Source organism: Stigmatopora argus, chromosome 1 (genome assembly GCF_051989625.1).
Source record: "Stigmatopora argus isolate UIUO_Sarg chromosome 1, RoL_Sarg_1.0, whole genome shotgun sequence".
Taxonomy (NCBI): Eukaryota; Metazoa; Chordata; class Actinopteri; order Syngnathiformes; family Syngnathidae; genus Stigmatopora; species Stigmatopora argus.
This window is the reverse complement of record NC_135387.1, coordinates 23,227,306-23,244,597: the sequence shown is the minus strand read 5'-3', so window position 1 is coordinate 23,244,597 and position 17,292 is coordinate 23,227,306. Positions and strand designations below refer to the sequence as shown.

Here is a 17,292-nt window from a genome sequence, read left to right as displayed (position 1 = left end):
TGTCGCCAGACAGTTCGCCTAACCTTAATAATAATAATAATAATAATAATAATAATCGGACCTAGGCTTTGTCATCATCATTGACTCGAAGGGAATATATTAAATGAAGGGTGGTATATTAAATGGGGGGTGGTATATTAAATCAAGGGGATATATTAAACCACTATTAAAGAAGACAAAGGAAATTCACATATTCTTTATTAAAGAAAAAAAAAGACAAAATGTCCGGATACCATCGTACATTGATGGTTATGCAACATACATTAACAAAAGTTGTAAGTTTCTCAACATATGGGTAGAATGGATAATTTTTACTTGGTTATTTCTTTAGTATGTCAATATATTTATTAAATATATTTGTGTGATACAATACAGTTCTCTAAAATTCAAGGCTTTCATTATGATTTTTTTTTACACCGATGTTTACGCTTTTACCGCAAATGAATACCAGCTCCAAATATCTGTCATCGGCCTCCTCTAACTACTAATCATCGGTATCGGTCGATCTCCATTATTGGTCAAATGTGACTGTTTTCTTTTTGGTGGCCTTTGTAGATTCAGTTCAGTCGACCCGGGGAACATTGCGCGCCTGCTAGCGCCAGACATTGGCCTTCTGCTTTCCACACTCTTCATACTAAGACTTTTCAGAAAACTACTACGAGCAGCACCTCAGGTCAACCTCCACGAAAATGGGATCCCACCTTCTCACTCAGAGGTAACACATCAGACTCAAAACAAAAACCAGGAACCTGATTCGGCATGTTTGGCATCGGGCAGGACCTAGAAACTTCTGATACGGAGTCTGACGAAGGGAGCGAAAGCTCGGACAGCTCAGACGAGAGCACGGTACCAGCTGAGTCAGCCCCACCTCAGTTTGTTCAAAAGTTCCTGATGTTTGCGGCTGGCTTTAGGCTCTTGTTGTCGACTATCATGAACACTGCGGGCAAAGTGGTCGTGACTTTACTACTGGGACTGGCCGGTAAGGTGTAGCCGGTCTCTACATTTGGGGTTGTTCCAATGCTGGAATTTGAGCTTTTTTTACTGGATGGACATTTCCAGGTATCACCCTTCCTTCCCTTACCTCCGGCGTCTATTTCGGAACGTTCCTCGGATTGGTGTGGTGGTGGGTAATGGGCCGATCCATCAGCCTGCTTCTATTCAGCTGTCTCTGTGTGATGATGACCATCTTCAGTGGAGGCCATCTTTTAGCCCTCTATGTTTACCAGCTACCCCTGTCCCAGCAGCTGGTACCACCTGATGATGTCTTTGCAAGGTACCGGGATTTGGAATGAATAATTCATTGAGTACGGAGTAGAGGAATGTGCAAATTATTGTGGGGATATCTATCCAATGGAATTCAATTCATCTGTCTGTCTTAGGCTATTCGGAATGACGGGGGTGATTCGGACTAACAGTTCCGACCCTTACGCGATCGGTCTCCAGCCCGACATCAGCTGGCCGGACTTCATCAACCCCTTTGTTTTGCTGCTGTTGTATTATACGCTGGTTACACTGCTACATAAATGGGTTCAAATCGCTGATGAGGTTGGTAAATGTTAGGTTTATCATTTTGAAATGCATTTTTATTTTATTGTATGATACATGGTCTTTTTTTTGGGTGCCTGCGTTTTTTTGATAGGAAAACTTTGGTGGTGAAGATAGTCCAATTTACACTCCAGATGTTCCTCCAAGCTTCTCCAGGGTTGTCTACATCTCAGGAGATAAGCATGATGTAATCTATAAATCATGTCTACCTTGTGTACTTAAAGGGATTTGTTATAAACTGCCCGCTTTTGCATTCTTTACACAAAAAAAGCATTTCAAATAAATGTTTTTTTTTCTTTCCAATTTTAGCTCTTGAGCAGCACAGATGAGGAAACGTATCTACCTGACGAGGTACTGGATTTTTTTACTTGAAATATTTTATAGGCGTTCCGATTTTTCACTTACTGTATGTATTCTTTTTCCAAAGGCCATGATCTTAATGAGAGACATCTCATGTCATGGAGTCTATGGAGAGGATGGCGGATACACCAATTGCTATCCACACTCGGAGTATGAAGGCATAAATTCACCGTCGCATGGTAGATAAAATCAAATATTAATCATCTTTCAAAATGTGTTAATTGCTGCGTTAAATGCAAACATGCTATTGCCTTCTGCCTTTGTCCCTTTAGCTACAGAGAGCCAACACTGCACAATGGAGAGGACTGACAAGTCCTTGGCGAGTCTGACAGAAATTTCTCCTTCTGAATCAGGCCCAAGCGGTCTGGTCGTCTTTGGACGGCTGCTTCAAAAACACAGCTATGTCAGCGGCCTCATCATCATGATGGTAGGAAGGCAAACTGTAAATTAGGAATGTACGATATCGTAATTGAATGGAAAAAATCAAGCGCCCATGCTGTAAATACAACCCAGATTTTAGAGTGCAATCATTGTCATTAGTGCGGTACAAGTCCAGGAAATGTGGTGGACTCATTATAAGGGAATGTAACAATATCAGCGTAAATGCTAGGGAATTTACGGTACAGATCAAATTCGGCTCTCTTTACGAAAAATCCAAGTTCTGGAAGCTAATAATTTTGTAGGGGTACGTACCACTGTAGTATATCATTCCTCACCCTCTGAAGTAGTCCCAAAAAATTTGGGGAACTTTTTTACGACATTCAAAATTTACGTAGATGTACCCGTGCTTTACTACATTTACGGGAACCTTTAAGCATGGCAGATAAAACCAACTTTGCTATACATTCCCTCTCTTCTGAAGGTGTGGAGTATAACCTACACCAACTGGCTGACCTTTGCCCTGCTTATATGGTCGTGTATCATCTGGATGATGCGAGATCGGCGCCGATACGCCATGATGTCCGCCCCCTTCCTGGCAGCGTACGGCACAGTTCTGGTAGTTCTTGGCTTCGTCAGTGGGTTGCGCCTGAGCCGGGCCGAACTGTACCCCGGCCTGCCTCCGGCTGTCATCGAGGACTTTGACCTGAACAGTTATCACCCTGCTCCTTGCATCCACTTGGGACCTAAGGTGACACTAAGATTCGCCAGAAGATTGATCTAAAACTGGGTATTCTTTAGAGTGGCACTTTGCACCAATCTTTGCCAAAGCTGAGCAAGCCTAAAAAAACAGCATTAATATATGCAGACTTGGGATTTTTTCCCTATACGTTTTAAGTGTTTTGACAGTCTAGGTCCTAGACTCTTGGACGTTCTAACCTATTTAGAATTGTTTTTAACCGTACAAACCCCCATGGGTCACTTAACAAATTGACACTAATATGTATACATGGACATCTATATGTATGTATATGTATATTTATATATGTATGTATATGCATGTATATGTATGTAGATGTATATATATGTATATTTATATACATTCCTCACCCTCTTGCCACTGGAACAACGAAATTTCCCGAATACGGGATGAATAAAGTTATCCAATCCAATATGTATGTATATGCATGTATATATGTATGTATATTTATATATGTATGTATATGCATGTATATATGTATATTTATATATGTATGTATATGCATGTATATATGTATATTTATATATGTATGTATATGCATATTTATATATATGTATGTATATGCACGTGTATATGTATATTTATATATATGCATGTATGTATGTATATGTATATTTATATATATGCATGTATGTATGTATATGTATATTTATATATATGCATGTATGTATGTATATGTATATTTATATATATATATATGTATGTATATGCATGTATATATGTATGCATGTATGTATATGTATATTTATATATATATATATATATGTATGCATGTATGTATGTATATGTATATTTATATATACACGTATGTATGTATATGCATGTGTATATATATGTATGTATATATATATGTATATATGTATATATATATATATGTATATATGTATATATATATATAAGCAACATGCTTATTTATTTATTGATCTAGTTATTTATTTATTAATTAATTAATTTAGTTAGTTAGTTAGTTGTTTATTTAATAAAAACCTCCTTATTCATTTGCATGTTTGGTTTTGCTTTCTACGCAGGTTTTCTACACGTTCAGCTTCTGGCTGATGTTACGCCAGCAGCTGAAAGAAAGGCAAGAAGAGCAGAATCTGAAGTCCAGATCGCTCGATGAAGTCAAAGTTATCCAACGTAATGTGAATCCATTTATTTCTCAAGCTGATATCACATTTTTTTAAGAGAGAAAAGGGATTCCTCTGTCTTTTACTCCCTTGTTTTTAACCATTTTCAGCAGAGGCAGAGGAAAACCAGCCTTCTCCTGCAGTGGGCATGCTAATCTCGGGGGTGAAGGGGTTCTTAGTCAAATACTGGATCCTCTTCTGTTGTTCCATGTTCTTTGTGGTCAGCTTCTCTGGAACGGTACACATGCACTTGTTAAACAGTTCAAAGAAGTATGTACTCCAATGCAGATGCAATACCGTCACAATTTTAGGAAATGTTTGCCTCAAAACCACTTCAAATTGACAAACTCTCCACAATATACAAGTGGCTTTAACTTTCTTTCAAATGCAGTACAGTACATTTAGATTTAAATTACTTGTAACCAATCAAGCAGTGTCATCATGTGTTTACAGTTTTATGATTTTTTTTTCTTTTTGGGACAATATTTTGAGGCCTCCATTTGACATCTAATTATAGTACTAGTGTTGGAATGGGCTATAAAAATATATTAACATGTATTCCAATTTAAAAGTAATAATTGAAAGATCATTTTGGAGAGAAAAAAAATGTTTAAAATGGTATTTAAATGAATGTTATATTTTTTCAAGAGTAACAAATGATACATAAATTTAAAAAAATGAGTTAGTAATGAAAATACAAATAATTCAAAACAAAGTACAATCTATTAATTTAGTTTTTTCTAAAGAAGAAAGAAATTCAAAGTGTGGACCCTGTGTATTTTTTGCCTAGATTTTTATTTTATTTTGTATAAATCTGTTTTGACCTCTTATAGCTTAACTCTTTGGCTGCCATTGTTGGAAATAGATGTCCAATCCATTTTAAAATGGGAATATATAAATGTACTACGTATTTCCAATAATCTTGACTTTGTATGTCTTGCTCAGGTGGTCGTGTACAAGATTCTTTACATTGTCCTGTTCCTCTGCTTCGTCGTCCTCTACCAGGTACTATGTTCTTCGTTGTGGTTGCTCCGCTTACCTCTCAATCAAAGTGTACATTTCTGACGCATATTCTTTTGTAACCTCGTGAGACTGAGAAACAGTCAAATTAGCCTTCTCTATTGATTTCAAGTCCTAAATGCACCCACATCCATTTTTTGCTAGCCTTTTCCTGGTTTTCCTCAGCCTTCTTGCGTTTCTGCTGACCTTTTAGATACACGCTGCTCACTTAGCACACAAATGCCTAATGGCTGAAACGGCGGCGGGCAAAAGACACCATTAATTCTCTATTGGGATATCGTCAGCAACCCTGTGGTCTATTTGCATTTTGCGGTCGGGACAGTAATTCCTTAATAGGTAAACAAGAGCTTTAATGATCCCGTATTGATTCGTTAACAAGTTCTGTATAAATTCATGAAACGATCTTAGCATTAAAATTCACAATTTACCGAATGAAGGCGAAAGCTTCGTCTGCCAATTTGTGTCGAGAAACTGAAACGTTAAGGAAATATAGACAAACTCAGTGTTTATTTCCACCTCTTCAACCTGCTGCCCTCTGGCAGGCGCTACAGGGCCATAACAGCCAAGACAAACAGACTTGAGGGAGTTTCTTCCCAAGAGTCATCACCATACTCAACTCGAGTTCTGCACCCCGGAACACCGAATCAAGACTTATCTTGTACTTGCACTAAAACTCCATAGGCTGCTAACTTACTTATTTATGCGACCACTTATTCATGTTGACTACTTATCTTGTTGACTACTTATCTATGTTGACTACTACTTCTTTATTATGTTAGCTACTTATTTATTTATTACTCATTTATTTATTGATTATTTATCTGTTTGGTTGTTGGTTTGTTGTTATAATTTGTGCACTTCCCTACTTATTTATGTTGTTGACTAACTATTTATTTATTATTTATTACTTTTTTTTGTCTGATTCTTGTTGTTATTTGTGCATTTTGTGGTGAAACTTTAAATCTCATTATACTTGTATAATGACAATAAAAGCATTCAATTCAATATTTCTTGTCAAAATCATTACTTTACAAAAAAAAAAGAAAATCTTTAATACAAGTTGATCACGTTTTTTTATGTTCTATATTTTAGGTTCGTTTTGAACTGTGGCGTCGATACTTGAAGATGTTCTGGGCGGTGGTGGTGGGCTACTCCATGTTGGTGCTGATCGCCATCTACATGTACCAGTTCCGAAGCGTGTCGGCGCTATTCCGACAGATACTGGGCATGTCCGAGGATGGGTGAGTCGAGTTGACGCGAGGCCGATTGGGGGAAATTGGAGTGTCACTTTGTATCCTCCGTTAGTCTTCGAGATCTGGGTTTGGAACGCTATGACACAGTCGAGCTGTTCACCCGCATCCTGCTTCCTGCAGCGTTCCTCTTGGCTTGTATTCTTCAGCTGCATTACTTCAACTCTGACTTCCTCACGCTCAGTGACATGGACAATGTTCCTGTCCGGGAAGTTCCCAGGTGAGAAGGAAAACAAACTGTTATTGAGAAAGAGTCTAGCACTGTGGTGTCAAATGGGAGTAATGGGGGTGTGTGGTGCATGGTGGAACCTTACATTTTTATTTGTGCGTGAATTTGGGAATGTCTGATGGCGAACCGGACGTGTACAATCAAATGATTTTCTCGCATCCATCTTTTACTTAGAGAGGAAGAACTCAGCAGTTCAGTCAACATGATTTCTGACCTGTAAGTATTTATCCCTCTTTGCATGGAATTGCAAAAAAAAGGTAGAAATGCTTCAAAGTCAAATCAGTAGAAAGCAGAAATTTAAAGTCAATAAATAAATTGGATTTGATTGGATAACTTTATTCATCCCGTATTCAGGAAATTTCGTTGTCAGAGTAGCAAGAGGGTGATGATGCAGAAATAGGAAAGGCATTTTAGACATAAATAGATCCGAGATTGATCACGAAGCTCCTCCTCCACTGCAAGATTTTGTACAAAGAAAAATTTGAACACATTAAACAAGGACTGGCTCTAGAGGTGACTGTGTAGTTCCCTTAAAAAAAGAGTGCATTCAGCCAAAGCACCTTCTCTGTCCGCACCACACATACCTGCAACTCAATACCATTTAATATACGTGAACTCCTGTCTCTAAACCTCTTCGCCAATCATTTTAAAGCCTGGCTGTTAAACGAACGAATTTGCGATCACAACGCTTTCTAAAACTGTGCCAAGTGTGTGCGTGTGCGTGTGTGTGTGTCTAGAATGTGTCATTGTTTATCTTCAACCTACACAACGGAATAAAGATGTAAATTGGCCCTCGGATACAATCTTACATATTTACATATATATGTTCATTAACATGAATATGCTCATTAATATGTGCTGTCCCTTATTAAATAAATCAAACCCAAACTCATTGCTAATACCCAATACCCTCTGTATAAACTGTAGTCAAACTGCAATTTTATGATGTCACTGTTACATGACCATCTATTTAAAAAAAAACTAGACAGATTGGAGTATATAGAATAATGTTATTATTGGATTCTGATCAATTAGAAGCTCTTAGTGCAATCTACTGTTTTTTCCCCTCTTCATTGTGCATTCTTTGGTTGGCGCAGCTTATATTCAGGTGTGACTTATAGTTAGAAAAAATACAGCATTTAATTTATTCTGAGCATATGACACAAAATGCGAAAGCAATTAGCGTAACCTCTCTTAACTCTTATCTTGTTGTTTTTCCAGTATTAAAGAAAATATTGAGAAGTTACGGCTAAGGTAGGCATTTGACGACTAAAACTTTTGTGCTACTTATAACATTACGTATTATTCCAGACCATTTTGAATAATATCCATGATTCATTTTTAATGGCTTTGTCTTTGTATAGACTTCGGAAGGAGAACGTGGGCAGCGGAAAAAGTCAGGAGACTCTGGATAACGTTCAAGTGCAGATGACCTCAGAAGGAGAAGAGGAGAAGGAGGAGATGAAGGAAGAAGGTTGTAGCTTTATGTCTGTTTTATTTGTGATTTATGATCATTCAGCGTCAATTAAGCTTTTTTTTCACCCACACTCTTGGATTTTTGTGTCCCTCCTAGAAACGATAGACAACATTTGTGAGGACAAGTGGATTGTGATTGTGAACCGGGCCAGCCTGCTCCTCATTCAGGCTCTCTTGGGCATCCAGAAACTTCAGGAGCTGAGCTGGAGATTAATGGAACTCCATGGCTTCAAATTTATTTCCTCGGGCATCATTTGGGTTTCTTTGAAAGAGGTGGGCGAAATAAAGGCCAAGTTTTACGGCCGTCATCTGGTGCCATTGTCCGCTTCTCTTGGTTTCTAGGTTTCTCTTATGAACTCCCTTTTCTTGGTCCTGTGGGTTTTTGCCATCCCTTTTCAACGCTTGCGGCCAACGGCGTCCAGCGTGTCCGCTGTGTGGGCCTGTGTCATGGTGGTGTGCAAAATGTTTTACCAGCTGAAGGTCATCAAACCTCTCGACTACTCCTCCAACTGCACGGCAGTGAGTGCATTGTCCTCAAGAGGATGTCGTATTATTTGACTTTTCTTCTGAACCTGACTCAACCAAAACTAGCTTTATTTATTGTGTTTGTACAGTAGGAATTATTAATACTACACAAAGGGGTGAACAGCATCAAAATAAAATAAAATAGTGCATTAAGATACAAGTTGGATTGGTTTCGATGACCACGTAATTCAAACCCACCAAAATGGAGGACAATTACTACAGTGATTCTCTCCATCTCAATGATGAAAATGTACAACATGGTGTTCAAAATGACAACCAGCACTCTCAAACAGACAGGCTTAATTCGGAATTAAACAATGTTTTCAACACAACATCATACCTTTTTCTATATATTTACAGTAATTGGAATGTTATTGACCAACACTTTATAAACTGCGGCCATAAGAATAATCTTCACAAGAGATAAAGAATAAACCTCCCCCCTGTGACTATTGTCATATACTGTCTTTCTACATGTGTTGCACCACCGTTATCTATTACTTGTTATGATATGACACCCGTGCTATTTTTTTTAGCTATGCTTTTTGCAGTTGTTTGTTTGCAAGACAAGTAAAGAAAGAGGCACGAAAAAACAAACAAACACAGAACCTGACTGCCTTTTTTAAACTACTGTATTTTGTTTTCATATCTCAGAATATTTTACCATCCAACATCTCTGGCCTGGAAGTTGGAGTTGAGATGAGAGGGAACATGATGGAGCTACTGAAGCGGTCCATCCTCTACATTGAGCCTGTGGATCCCATCTACTGGTGTGGTGCGCTTCTAAAGTGCGAAGGACGAATCCTTCCGTGTCTCAGGGTACTATATCATATAGCGCAAGCAAACTCTGGTCCTCGAGAGCCGCAATCCGCGCTGTTTTCCATGCCTTCCTCCACCACTGGATAGCGACTCTCGACGACTAGAGTTGGCCAAACCTGATATAGCGTCTTGTCCGCACTATAAGGCGTAACAAAAAAAAACTTTCTCCAACGCCGTCTGTCCACCTTACAATCCGATGCGCCTTATATATGGATCAACATTGGCTTATCATTGTATAAAATTCCCTTTAGCACAGCTCCATCTAGTTGATATATAACACAACTCCTAATTACTACTACTATTATGACTACTACAGCTCCATCTAGTGGATGCATTTTACAATTCCCTACTACTACTACCACTACCACCACCACTACCTACTACTACTGTGTCTTTCAATCCCATGCACTTTATAAATGAATTAAATTTTAGGATAGGCCATTCGTTGAATGTACGCCTTAAAATCCGGTGCGCCTTATACTGCGGAAAATCCGTCATTTACTTTTTCCTCCAGCGTGAAAATCCGTCGTTATTTTCTTTCACATGATTTGAAGTAGTCCACGTATTCTGTTTTTTTTGTGCTAGAACCATCTGATGGTGTTGGGTCTGCTGGCGTTCGAGGCCACGGTCCATCGGCACCAGCTCTATTTCCGCCTTCACAACAAGCTGAAGGCGCCACCTTTCGGCATCCTCTTCCACGGGATCACGCGGCAGCACCTGGACCACGGCGTAGGGCCTTGCGTCAAATACTATATCAACTTCTTCTTCTATAAATTTGGCCTGGAGGTGAGCTTTGGTTTGAGTCAAAAGAGGGAGTCCCTTTCCGTCGGCTCCTCGACGTTCACATTCCATTTGCGGCACTTTAGATGAGTTTCATTGTGGCGGTCAACGTGGTCGGTCAAAGGATGGATTTCTACGCTTTGCTTCACTCCTTCGCGTTGATGGCGGTCGTGTCGCGGCGCCGCAGGAAGGCCATCGGGGAGGTGTGGCCAAAGTACTGCTGCTTCACAGCGGGTCTCATAGTCCTGCAGTACTTACTCTGCATCGGCATTCCTCCTGCTCTGTGTGTCGGTATGACTTCGTTTTGGAAAAAAAATACATATTTAAACTAAGAAAGGCATTTCCTTCACATTTGGTCAAGTAAATGTGTTCATTTGCCTGTACTATGTCTGAATTTTAGTTTGATTGTTTGTGTCTGTCGCTAGTTTAGGTGAGCTACAATTCACGCTCATGCTAATTTGAACAAGCACCACAGTAACTGATGTAAAATGATGATGCTTTATATTCATATTTTTGCTTGTGTTCCCTTTTAGATTACCCTTGGAGGACTGCAGTTCAACCTTTGACCTCCAATGTCATCAAATGGTTTTACATGCCAGATTTTGCCAAGAGTCCTAATCCTTTGTTCATATTCTGTGAGTATATTGAAAAATTGTTCCGGGGCTTATATTTGTATCACCATCAAGCACAGAGAAATAAAAAATACGAAGAAAATAGAGTGAATATTTTTTAATTATTAAAGTTGATGTTATGTTTACAGTCGCCTAGCTGAAAAGAAAAATTGTAACAGACCTTGTAAGCATCCACACAGTCTAAACACTTACAGCGTTAGGACTTTTCCTCTTCACGATAATGTGAAGCCCAAAAAAAAATGTCTCGTGTCTCTTCAGACAGCGAATTGATTTCTCTGTCTCTTGTCCCCCTGGTGCAGACGACCATCTATTGCTATTGTGCTCATCCTTGCAATGGCAGGTTTTTGAGGAGGAGAACAGGGCGGCAATACGACTGTTAGCCGGAGACAACGTAGAGATCAGTCGCAGTCTGGACCCCAGCTCATGCAACCAATTCATACCGGTTGACAACTTCCTTCACTGCAGGTCTGGAATAAGTGCACAGAATGCAAAAAAAAATGGTCCTGTCTTTTTGCAAATGTACTTTTTTTTCTCTGTTGGCAGGTCCTACCTTGACATGGTGAAGGTGTTTGTGTTCAGCTACTTCTTTTGGCTGGTTCTGTGCCTCATTTTCATCACGGGCACCACTCGCATTAATATCTTCTGCATGGGCTACCTGGTGGCCTGCTTCTATTTCATGTTGTTTGGAAGCAGTGTACTGATGCAACCTGTCAAATACATCTTGCGCCTCTGGGATTGGCTGATTGGCTACACTTGCTTCGTGATCGCAATGAAGAACCTTCTCTCGGTGAGTCAATTGAGACGCTTAGTACTTCAGAATTACAATTACTACGGGCGGCCCGGTGGCCGAGTGATTAGCGCGGTGATCTCACGATGTGGAGTTTGCATGTTCTCCCTGGGCTTGCGTGGGTTTTCTCCAGGTTTCCTCCCACATCCCAAAAACATGCATGCTAAGCTAGTCATTGATCACTCAAAATTTCCCCTAGGTATGAGTGTGAGGGTGAATGGTTGTCCTTTGTCTCCTCGTGCCCTGCGATTGGCTGGCCACCGATTCAGGCTGTCCCCCGATTTGGATAGGCTCCAGCACCCCCCGTGACCCTTGTAAGGATAAGCGGTACAGAAAATAAAAGAATGAATGAACCGTATTGACCCAATTTGCTCATATTTGTGTCCATACGGTTGTATTTTGGTGTTATATGTCTTTTTTTTCCTTCTCCAGCTTGGTTCCTGTGCGTACTTGGGCAGTCTGTTGAAGAATGGCTGCTGGTTAATTCAGGCCTTCAGTATGTTCTGCACCATAAAAGGCTACGATGTCCGTAGGTGTCGCCATTTCCAGCCTTTGACATTGATGTGTATTACTAAGATACCTTGAAAATTTTGGATATGTAGTCTAATAACTTTGTAATACAATGGAACCTTATGTTGCGACTACAATCCGTTCCACGACCAAGCTTGAAAATGCCGCTTATCATGAATATATTTTCTCCATGAATAATGATTGAATTCCAGTTAATAAGTGCGTGGATTCGGTTGATGCAAGCTACTCGTATTTCCAATAACGGGCATAAATGGCTTTTCAAAATTTGAGCAGTCGCTTGTATCGTGAAAATTCGTTCACATAATGCAATTGATTTTGTCTCGTGACGATGCTTGTATGGTGAAAAACTCGTACGTTTAGGCGCTCGGATCATGAAGGTAGCCTCTTTAAGCTAAAGGATTTTTTTGTTTGTGTTCTTCAGCTGAACCGGACGAGGAGTGCGAGCTGCCCGAGGGTGAGGCCGGCATTGTGTGGGACGCCATCTGTTTTACCGTCCTTTTAGCCCAGAGAAGGGTCTTCCTCAGCTACTACTTCCTTTTTGTGGTGGCTGATCTAAAGTCTGGCAAGATATTGGCTTCCAGGTTCGTAAAGTCAGAATTAAGTTCATCTTAATCAATGTGTTTAGAAAAGGGGTATTTACGTTCATTAAAAAGTTGGAAAGATGGTTTACGATTGCAAAACAAATTAAGGCCGTCCCTCAGTGCAGGACTGGCTCTGTTTCTGACTAATCGTGAAGAGATTATCGCGGTTAATGTAGACCAGACATGGCTGCGATAAATAAAAAAACGCGAAGTAGGGTCAACCCCATTTAAAAAAAATATATATATATATATATATATTTTAACTTCAGAGTCCTAGTAGCTGGCGGAGGACAGGGGAGTGGCTTCTGCTTGCGAGTTTCAGCGTGAATTTTCACATTCTTATGAACTTGCAAAAAAAAAAATTTAAAAAAAAATTCCCCCAGAAAAAAATCTGCGATGTAGTGAAGCCGCGATATTCGAGGGATTACTGTATCTTTTTCCTCAATATCTCTGTCGACATCCAAGAGGTGCTGAGCTCTTTGAGGCCAAGGTCAAAAAGCAAGTGGCCGCCCGGCTAGAGATGGAGAAGAAATCCGTGGAGACACTGAAGAAACAGTAAGATGATGCCCGTCATTCTGTATCCATCCAATGCTCTTTATTCCGTCTGTGTAATACCCAGAGGTCCTAATGCTTTTTCCTACAAACGTTAGAAGCCACTTGTAAACTTTCTGCATCTTCCCGTAGGATGGAGAAGATTAAATCCAAACAGAGGAGTCGACCTACGCCGGGGGACAAATTAGGGCTTCCCTCGGATCAGAATTTAGAGAAATTGGGTAACGCAAGATAATGAATGCAATCTGTTACGCGACAGCAAATAAAAATAGAAATACATTCATATTTGCAAATATATATATATATATATATATATATTCATCCCGTATTCAGGAAATACATATAATATAACCTATTTATTCATATCTAAAATGTCATGTGTTTTCCTGTGTCTGTATTCTCACCCTCTTGCTACTGTGACAATGAAATTTCACGAATACGGGATGAATAAAGTTATCTAATCTAATATATCATGCTTAAAAATATGTTTTTAATTATAATAGTCAATTTATGGATTTATTTTCAGATGATGAAGAGAAGGCAAAGAGGGATGCAGGAAAATGGTGGAAGCCTTGGGTGTCACGCCCGGGAGGTACACGATAAAAGCAAAAGCACGACGAACTACAGGATAGGAAAGTTTTACTGATATAACGTTGGTCATTTGTTTCACGCAGTGGAAAACAATTGTGGCTACCACCTATTTGAGAGTGACAGTGAGGAGGAAGAAGAAGGGGATCCAGAAAAGAAAGAAGAAGAAGCTCCAAAGAAAAAGTCTGCTTTTCAGGTTTGAGGAAAGCAGAGAAAAAAAGCTGAGGAGTCAAAAGTGAAATGAAATCGGCCGCTATTGACGGTGACGGACGTCTGATCCATTTGAACCGGCAGCGAGGCCTTTCGTTGGACTTGTGCCATGACGATGAGGCGCATCGGCTCTGATCAAATGGATGAGATGTCTCTTGCTGCCAAGAAAAAAAGAGTTGAATGTGAAATGTATTTGGTCCACTTGTGTATTGTTAGTTGGCTTACAACGCCTGGGTCACCAGCTCCAAATCAGCTTTGAAGGACCTGAGCCGAGAGAAGAGACGACTGAAGAAAGAAGAGAAGAAGAAAGCCAAACTTCAGGCACAGCAAAGTGAGAACACGAGAAAATGGAGGACTCATCTCTTTTTTTTTTTTACATCACAAAACAGTTTAATGTTAAGAAAGTTTCAGATAATAGATGTCCCAAATTACTGGAAAAATTGTCTCATGGCAACAAACTATCCTTGAAAAATCTTGACCCGCATACCTTTTCTTGTCATAAAACCTAGACCAGGGGTAGGGAACCTATGGCTTGGGGGCCACATGCGGCTCTTTTGATGGGTGCATGTGACTCTTCGCTAAACCGCGAGCAAATTAATTGAAACCGCTGGTGACAGAGCTGAGATACTACGTCCAGAGCTGCTTTAATCTTCATTTTATTTTGCATTTGACTCTACTGGAATGCATACTCTCATTGATTGGCAACTGCATAAGAATTTTGACAAAAGTATTCAGTTTTTTCCACTTTAAAAGTGGTGAAATTCCCCCCCAAAAAATAGACACCCATTTACATGTATTTTGACCTTTAAATTTGGAGTATGGCTCTCAAGGAATAACATCAGAAAATATGATTTTTTTTATGGCTCTCTTTGTCAAAAAGGTCCCCAACCCCTGACCTAGACTAATATCTTAATTTTACTTGGCCTAAATTTTAAAGAAAAGTTGTTTTGGACTGCTAATGATCTGAATAATATTCTTATTGTAAAATGCCGGAAATCCTTTTCTTTTAGGTATTGATAGAATGAACTCGAGCGATGAGGAACTCGACGAAAGCACAACGAAGGAAGAAGGTGAAGAAGAAAAAGGTAACAAATACACAAGTCAGCTGTGAATTTCTCATCTATTCAACTGTTTTCCCCCCCCAAAAGTGGCTAAGCAACAATTCTCTCCTCCAGAAAACATCCTCCAGCGCATCGTCAACACCCTAAAATTTGGCGTGGTGTTCCTGCAGTCGCTTCTTGATGACCTGACTCAGGGTCTGAACTCGTTCTGCAAAGAAAATCTGGACATTTCCAAAGTGCTGCTTTTTGAGAGAGCTCTACTCAGCCAGCAGCAGAAAAAAGTGAGAACCCAACCCATGCCACTTATACGTACGGCACATTTTCACGCCGCGTCTCCGTCTACCGCTTTCCCCTTCGCTCTTCAGGGCAAAGAGGTGAGCCAGCAGAGCGTGAAGCAGTATTACGAAAGCTGGTTGTCCCGTCAGAACACAATGTCCACACCTGGAGACCTAGAGGACTCTCTGCCTCCTTCCTCGCCACCGCCTGCCCCGCCGTCGTCCCGTCATGCCTACGTCAAACTCAAAAGCCAGGCCTCCAAAATGTCTTGGGCCAGCAGCGTCTCCAGGTATGCCATAAACCGAGGGTGCTTAAGCTTTCTTTGCTCCTACTTATCAAGCAACCAACTTCCCACATCAACCTTTTTTGGTTCACTTGCTTTTTCAACATGCCAGCCCTACCTGTCATCTTGTACGTTTTTCCCCATATGTTATACATTTTTTTATTATCATTTCAAATTGTGTACGCCGTATAACAACTTTTGTACCGGAAAAGTATGTTTTTTCTAAAACCGATCTCGTATTCCCCATTTTCTCTCTAATCCGGATGGTCTCGGTCATCGCCGATTGCTAATGTTGTCATGCTTTGAACATGATATGCCATTTTCACGAAATAAATATAGTGCGTCACCAAGCAATGTACCCAGACAGTCAAACTGTCGGCGTGATGCAGCGACATCCACAGCATCTTGAATTTAGTGCATACTGATTGGGCACCCCATCCACTTGGGAGAAAAATTTTAGACTTTTAAGTGCGCCCTATATGAGTAAATATGAGCGGTGTTGCATTTGCCAGCTTTTCAAGAAATAATCAAGTCAAACAGATCTAACCTGACATGTATTTATTCTTTTTACTAATGTTGATGTATGTTGCATGACCACATATTTACAATTCAACATTATTTTTATAGCATCTCGTTTATATGTGCCTGCGTGTGTGCGTATTAACACACCAGCACAAAAGGGCGACAGTGAGAGCTGCTGCTCTTAAAATGCTAAAATTCGGTCGGCACAATGTTGGTGGCGGGGTGGGAAGATCGGCACTGATTCGAGAGGGAGGCGGCTCACGTCCCATCACCACCTAAGGGCACCGAATTGAAGCACCTAGTTGCGGCGCACGTTTGAAGTGTCCAAGATCAACGTATCACTTAATGAGCAGCTTTCACCGCACGTTTATGTTGGTGGAGTTTTTGTTGGCTTCCCACATAATAAGGCAGAGCACAGACATGTGCTCTTTAAAATAAGATGCGTGTTCAAAAATAAACACATTATGCGAACATTGCGCACATGTCTTAAATTGCTTTCTCCCCTGATGGCCTGTCAGCTGCATGACAGACGAGACCATGCTGGGTTCCCGGCAGCCGACGCAGGAGGAGCTGGACGAACCGCCAGTGACGACGGTGGCCAACCATCTCAGAAAGCGGCTGCGCAAGTCTGCCAACGTTGACTGGGCCTCCTGCGAAGTCGATGAGCTCTCACCGAGGTGAAGAGGGAAGAAAAATGGAAACAAATGAATCGTGCATTTTTTGGCTTACAAGTCAAAACTGAGTTTACGTAGAAGTCTCAATAGCCCAAAAATGCCAAGTGTAGAATGAAGTTATACATTACAATATTGGGAGATTAAAATTGTAAATTACAAGAAAAAAATCTTAACCGTCCGAGATTAAATTTGTTTTGTTGCTTGCTCTTGTGTTACAAATGGGAAGTTGTTCTGGGGTCACGTCATTTTTTTGGCAACAAAAGGTCCGTGTGAAGATGAAATATTGAAATACTTTCTGTGTGTGTGTGTGTGTGTGTGTGTGTGTG

The 17,292-nt window shown here is 40.3% G+C and overlaps 1 protein-coding gene across 1 annotated transcript in view; it reads left to right on the top strand.

Annotated features, from left to right (window-relative positions):
* Positions 1-17,292, top strand: part of LOC144082458 (piezo-type mechanosensitive ion channel component 2) — a 32,179-nt gene that overhangs the window by 5,584 nt on the left and 9,303 nt on the right. Inside the window, exons 5-40 of the mRNA XM_077609644.1 lie at positions 556-715; positions 778-979; positions 1,060-1,273; positions 1,380-1,545; positions 1,640-1,732; positions 1,855-1,896; positions 1,973-2,084; positions 2,178-2,332; positions 2,768-3,034; positions 4,072-4,180; positions 4,281-4,408; positions 5,116-5,175; positions 6,283-6,431; positions 6,496-6,660; positions 6,844-6,885; positions 7,891-7,923; positions 8,034-8,143; positions 8,243-8,418; positions 8,488-8,664; positions 9,325-9,489; positions 10,075-10,275; positions 10,356-10,560; positions 10,803-10,904; positions 11,201-11,366; positions 11,445-11,688; positions 12,121-12,217; positions 12,641-12,800; positions 13,266-13,355; positions 13,485-13,573; positions 13,879-13,944; positions 14,027-14,136; positions 14,367-14,481; positions 15,161-15,235; positions 15,326-15,492; positions 15,577-15,776; positions 16,811-16,969. Coding sequence (XP_077465770.1) covers positions 556-715; positions 778-979; positions 1,060-1,273; positions 1,380-1,545; positions 1,640-1,732; positions 1,855-1,896; positions 1,973-2,084; positions 2,178-2,332; positions 2,768-3,034; positions 4,072-4,180; positions 4,281-4,408; positions 5,116-5,175; positions 6,283-6,431; positions 6,496-6,660; positions 6,844-6,885; positions 7,891-7,923; positions 8,034-8,143; positions 8,243-8,418; positions 8,488-8,664; positions 9,325-9,489; positions 10,075-10,275; positions 10,356-10,560; positions 10,803-10,904; positions 11,201-11,366; positions 11,445-11,688; positions 12,121-12,217; positions 12,641-12,800; positions 13,266-13,355; positions 13,485-13,573; positions 13,879-13,944; positions 14,027-14,136; positions 14,367-14,481; positions 15,161-15,235; positions 15,326-15,492; positions 15,577-15,776; positions 16,811-16,969 — 4,971 coding nt within the window. The remainder of the gene's footprint in view (positions 1-555; positions 716-777; positions 980-1,059; positions 1,274-1,379; positions 1,546-1,639; positions 1,733-1,854; positions 1,897-1,972; positions 2,085-2,177; positions 2,333-2,767; positions 3,035-4,071; positions 4,181-4,280; positions 4,409-5,115; positions 5,176-6,282; positions 6,432-6,495; positions 6,661-6,843; positions 6,886-7,890; positions 7,924-8,033; positions 8,144-8,242; positions 8,419-8,487; positions 8,665-9,324; positions 9,490-10,074; positions 10,276-10,355; positions 10,561-10,802; positions 10,905-11,200; positions 11,367-11,444; positions 11,689-12,120; positions 12,218-12,640; positions 12,801-13,265; positions 13,356-13,484; positions 13,574-13,878; positions 13,945-14,026; positions 14,137-14,366; positions 14,482-15,160; positions 15,236-15,325; positions 15,493-15,576; positions 15,777-16,810; positions 16,970-17,292) is intronic.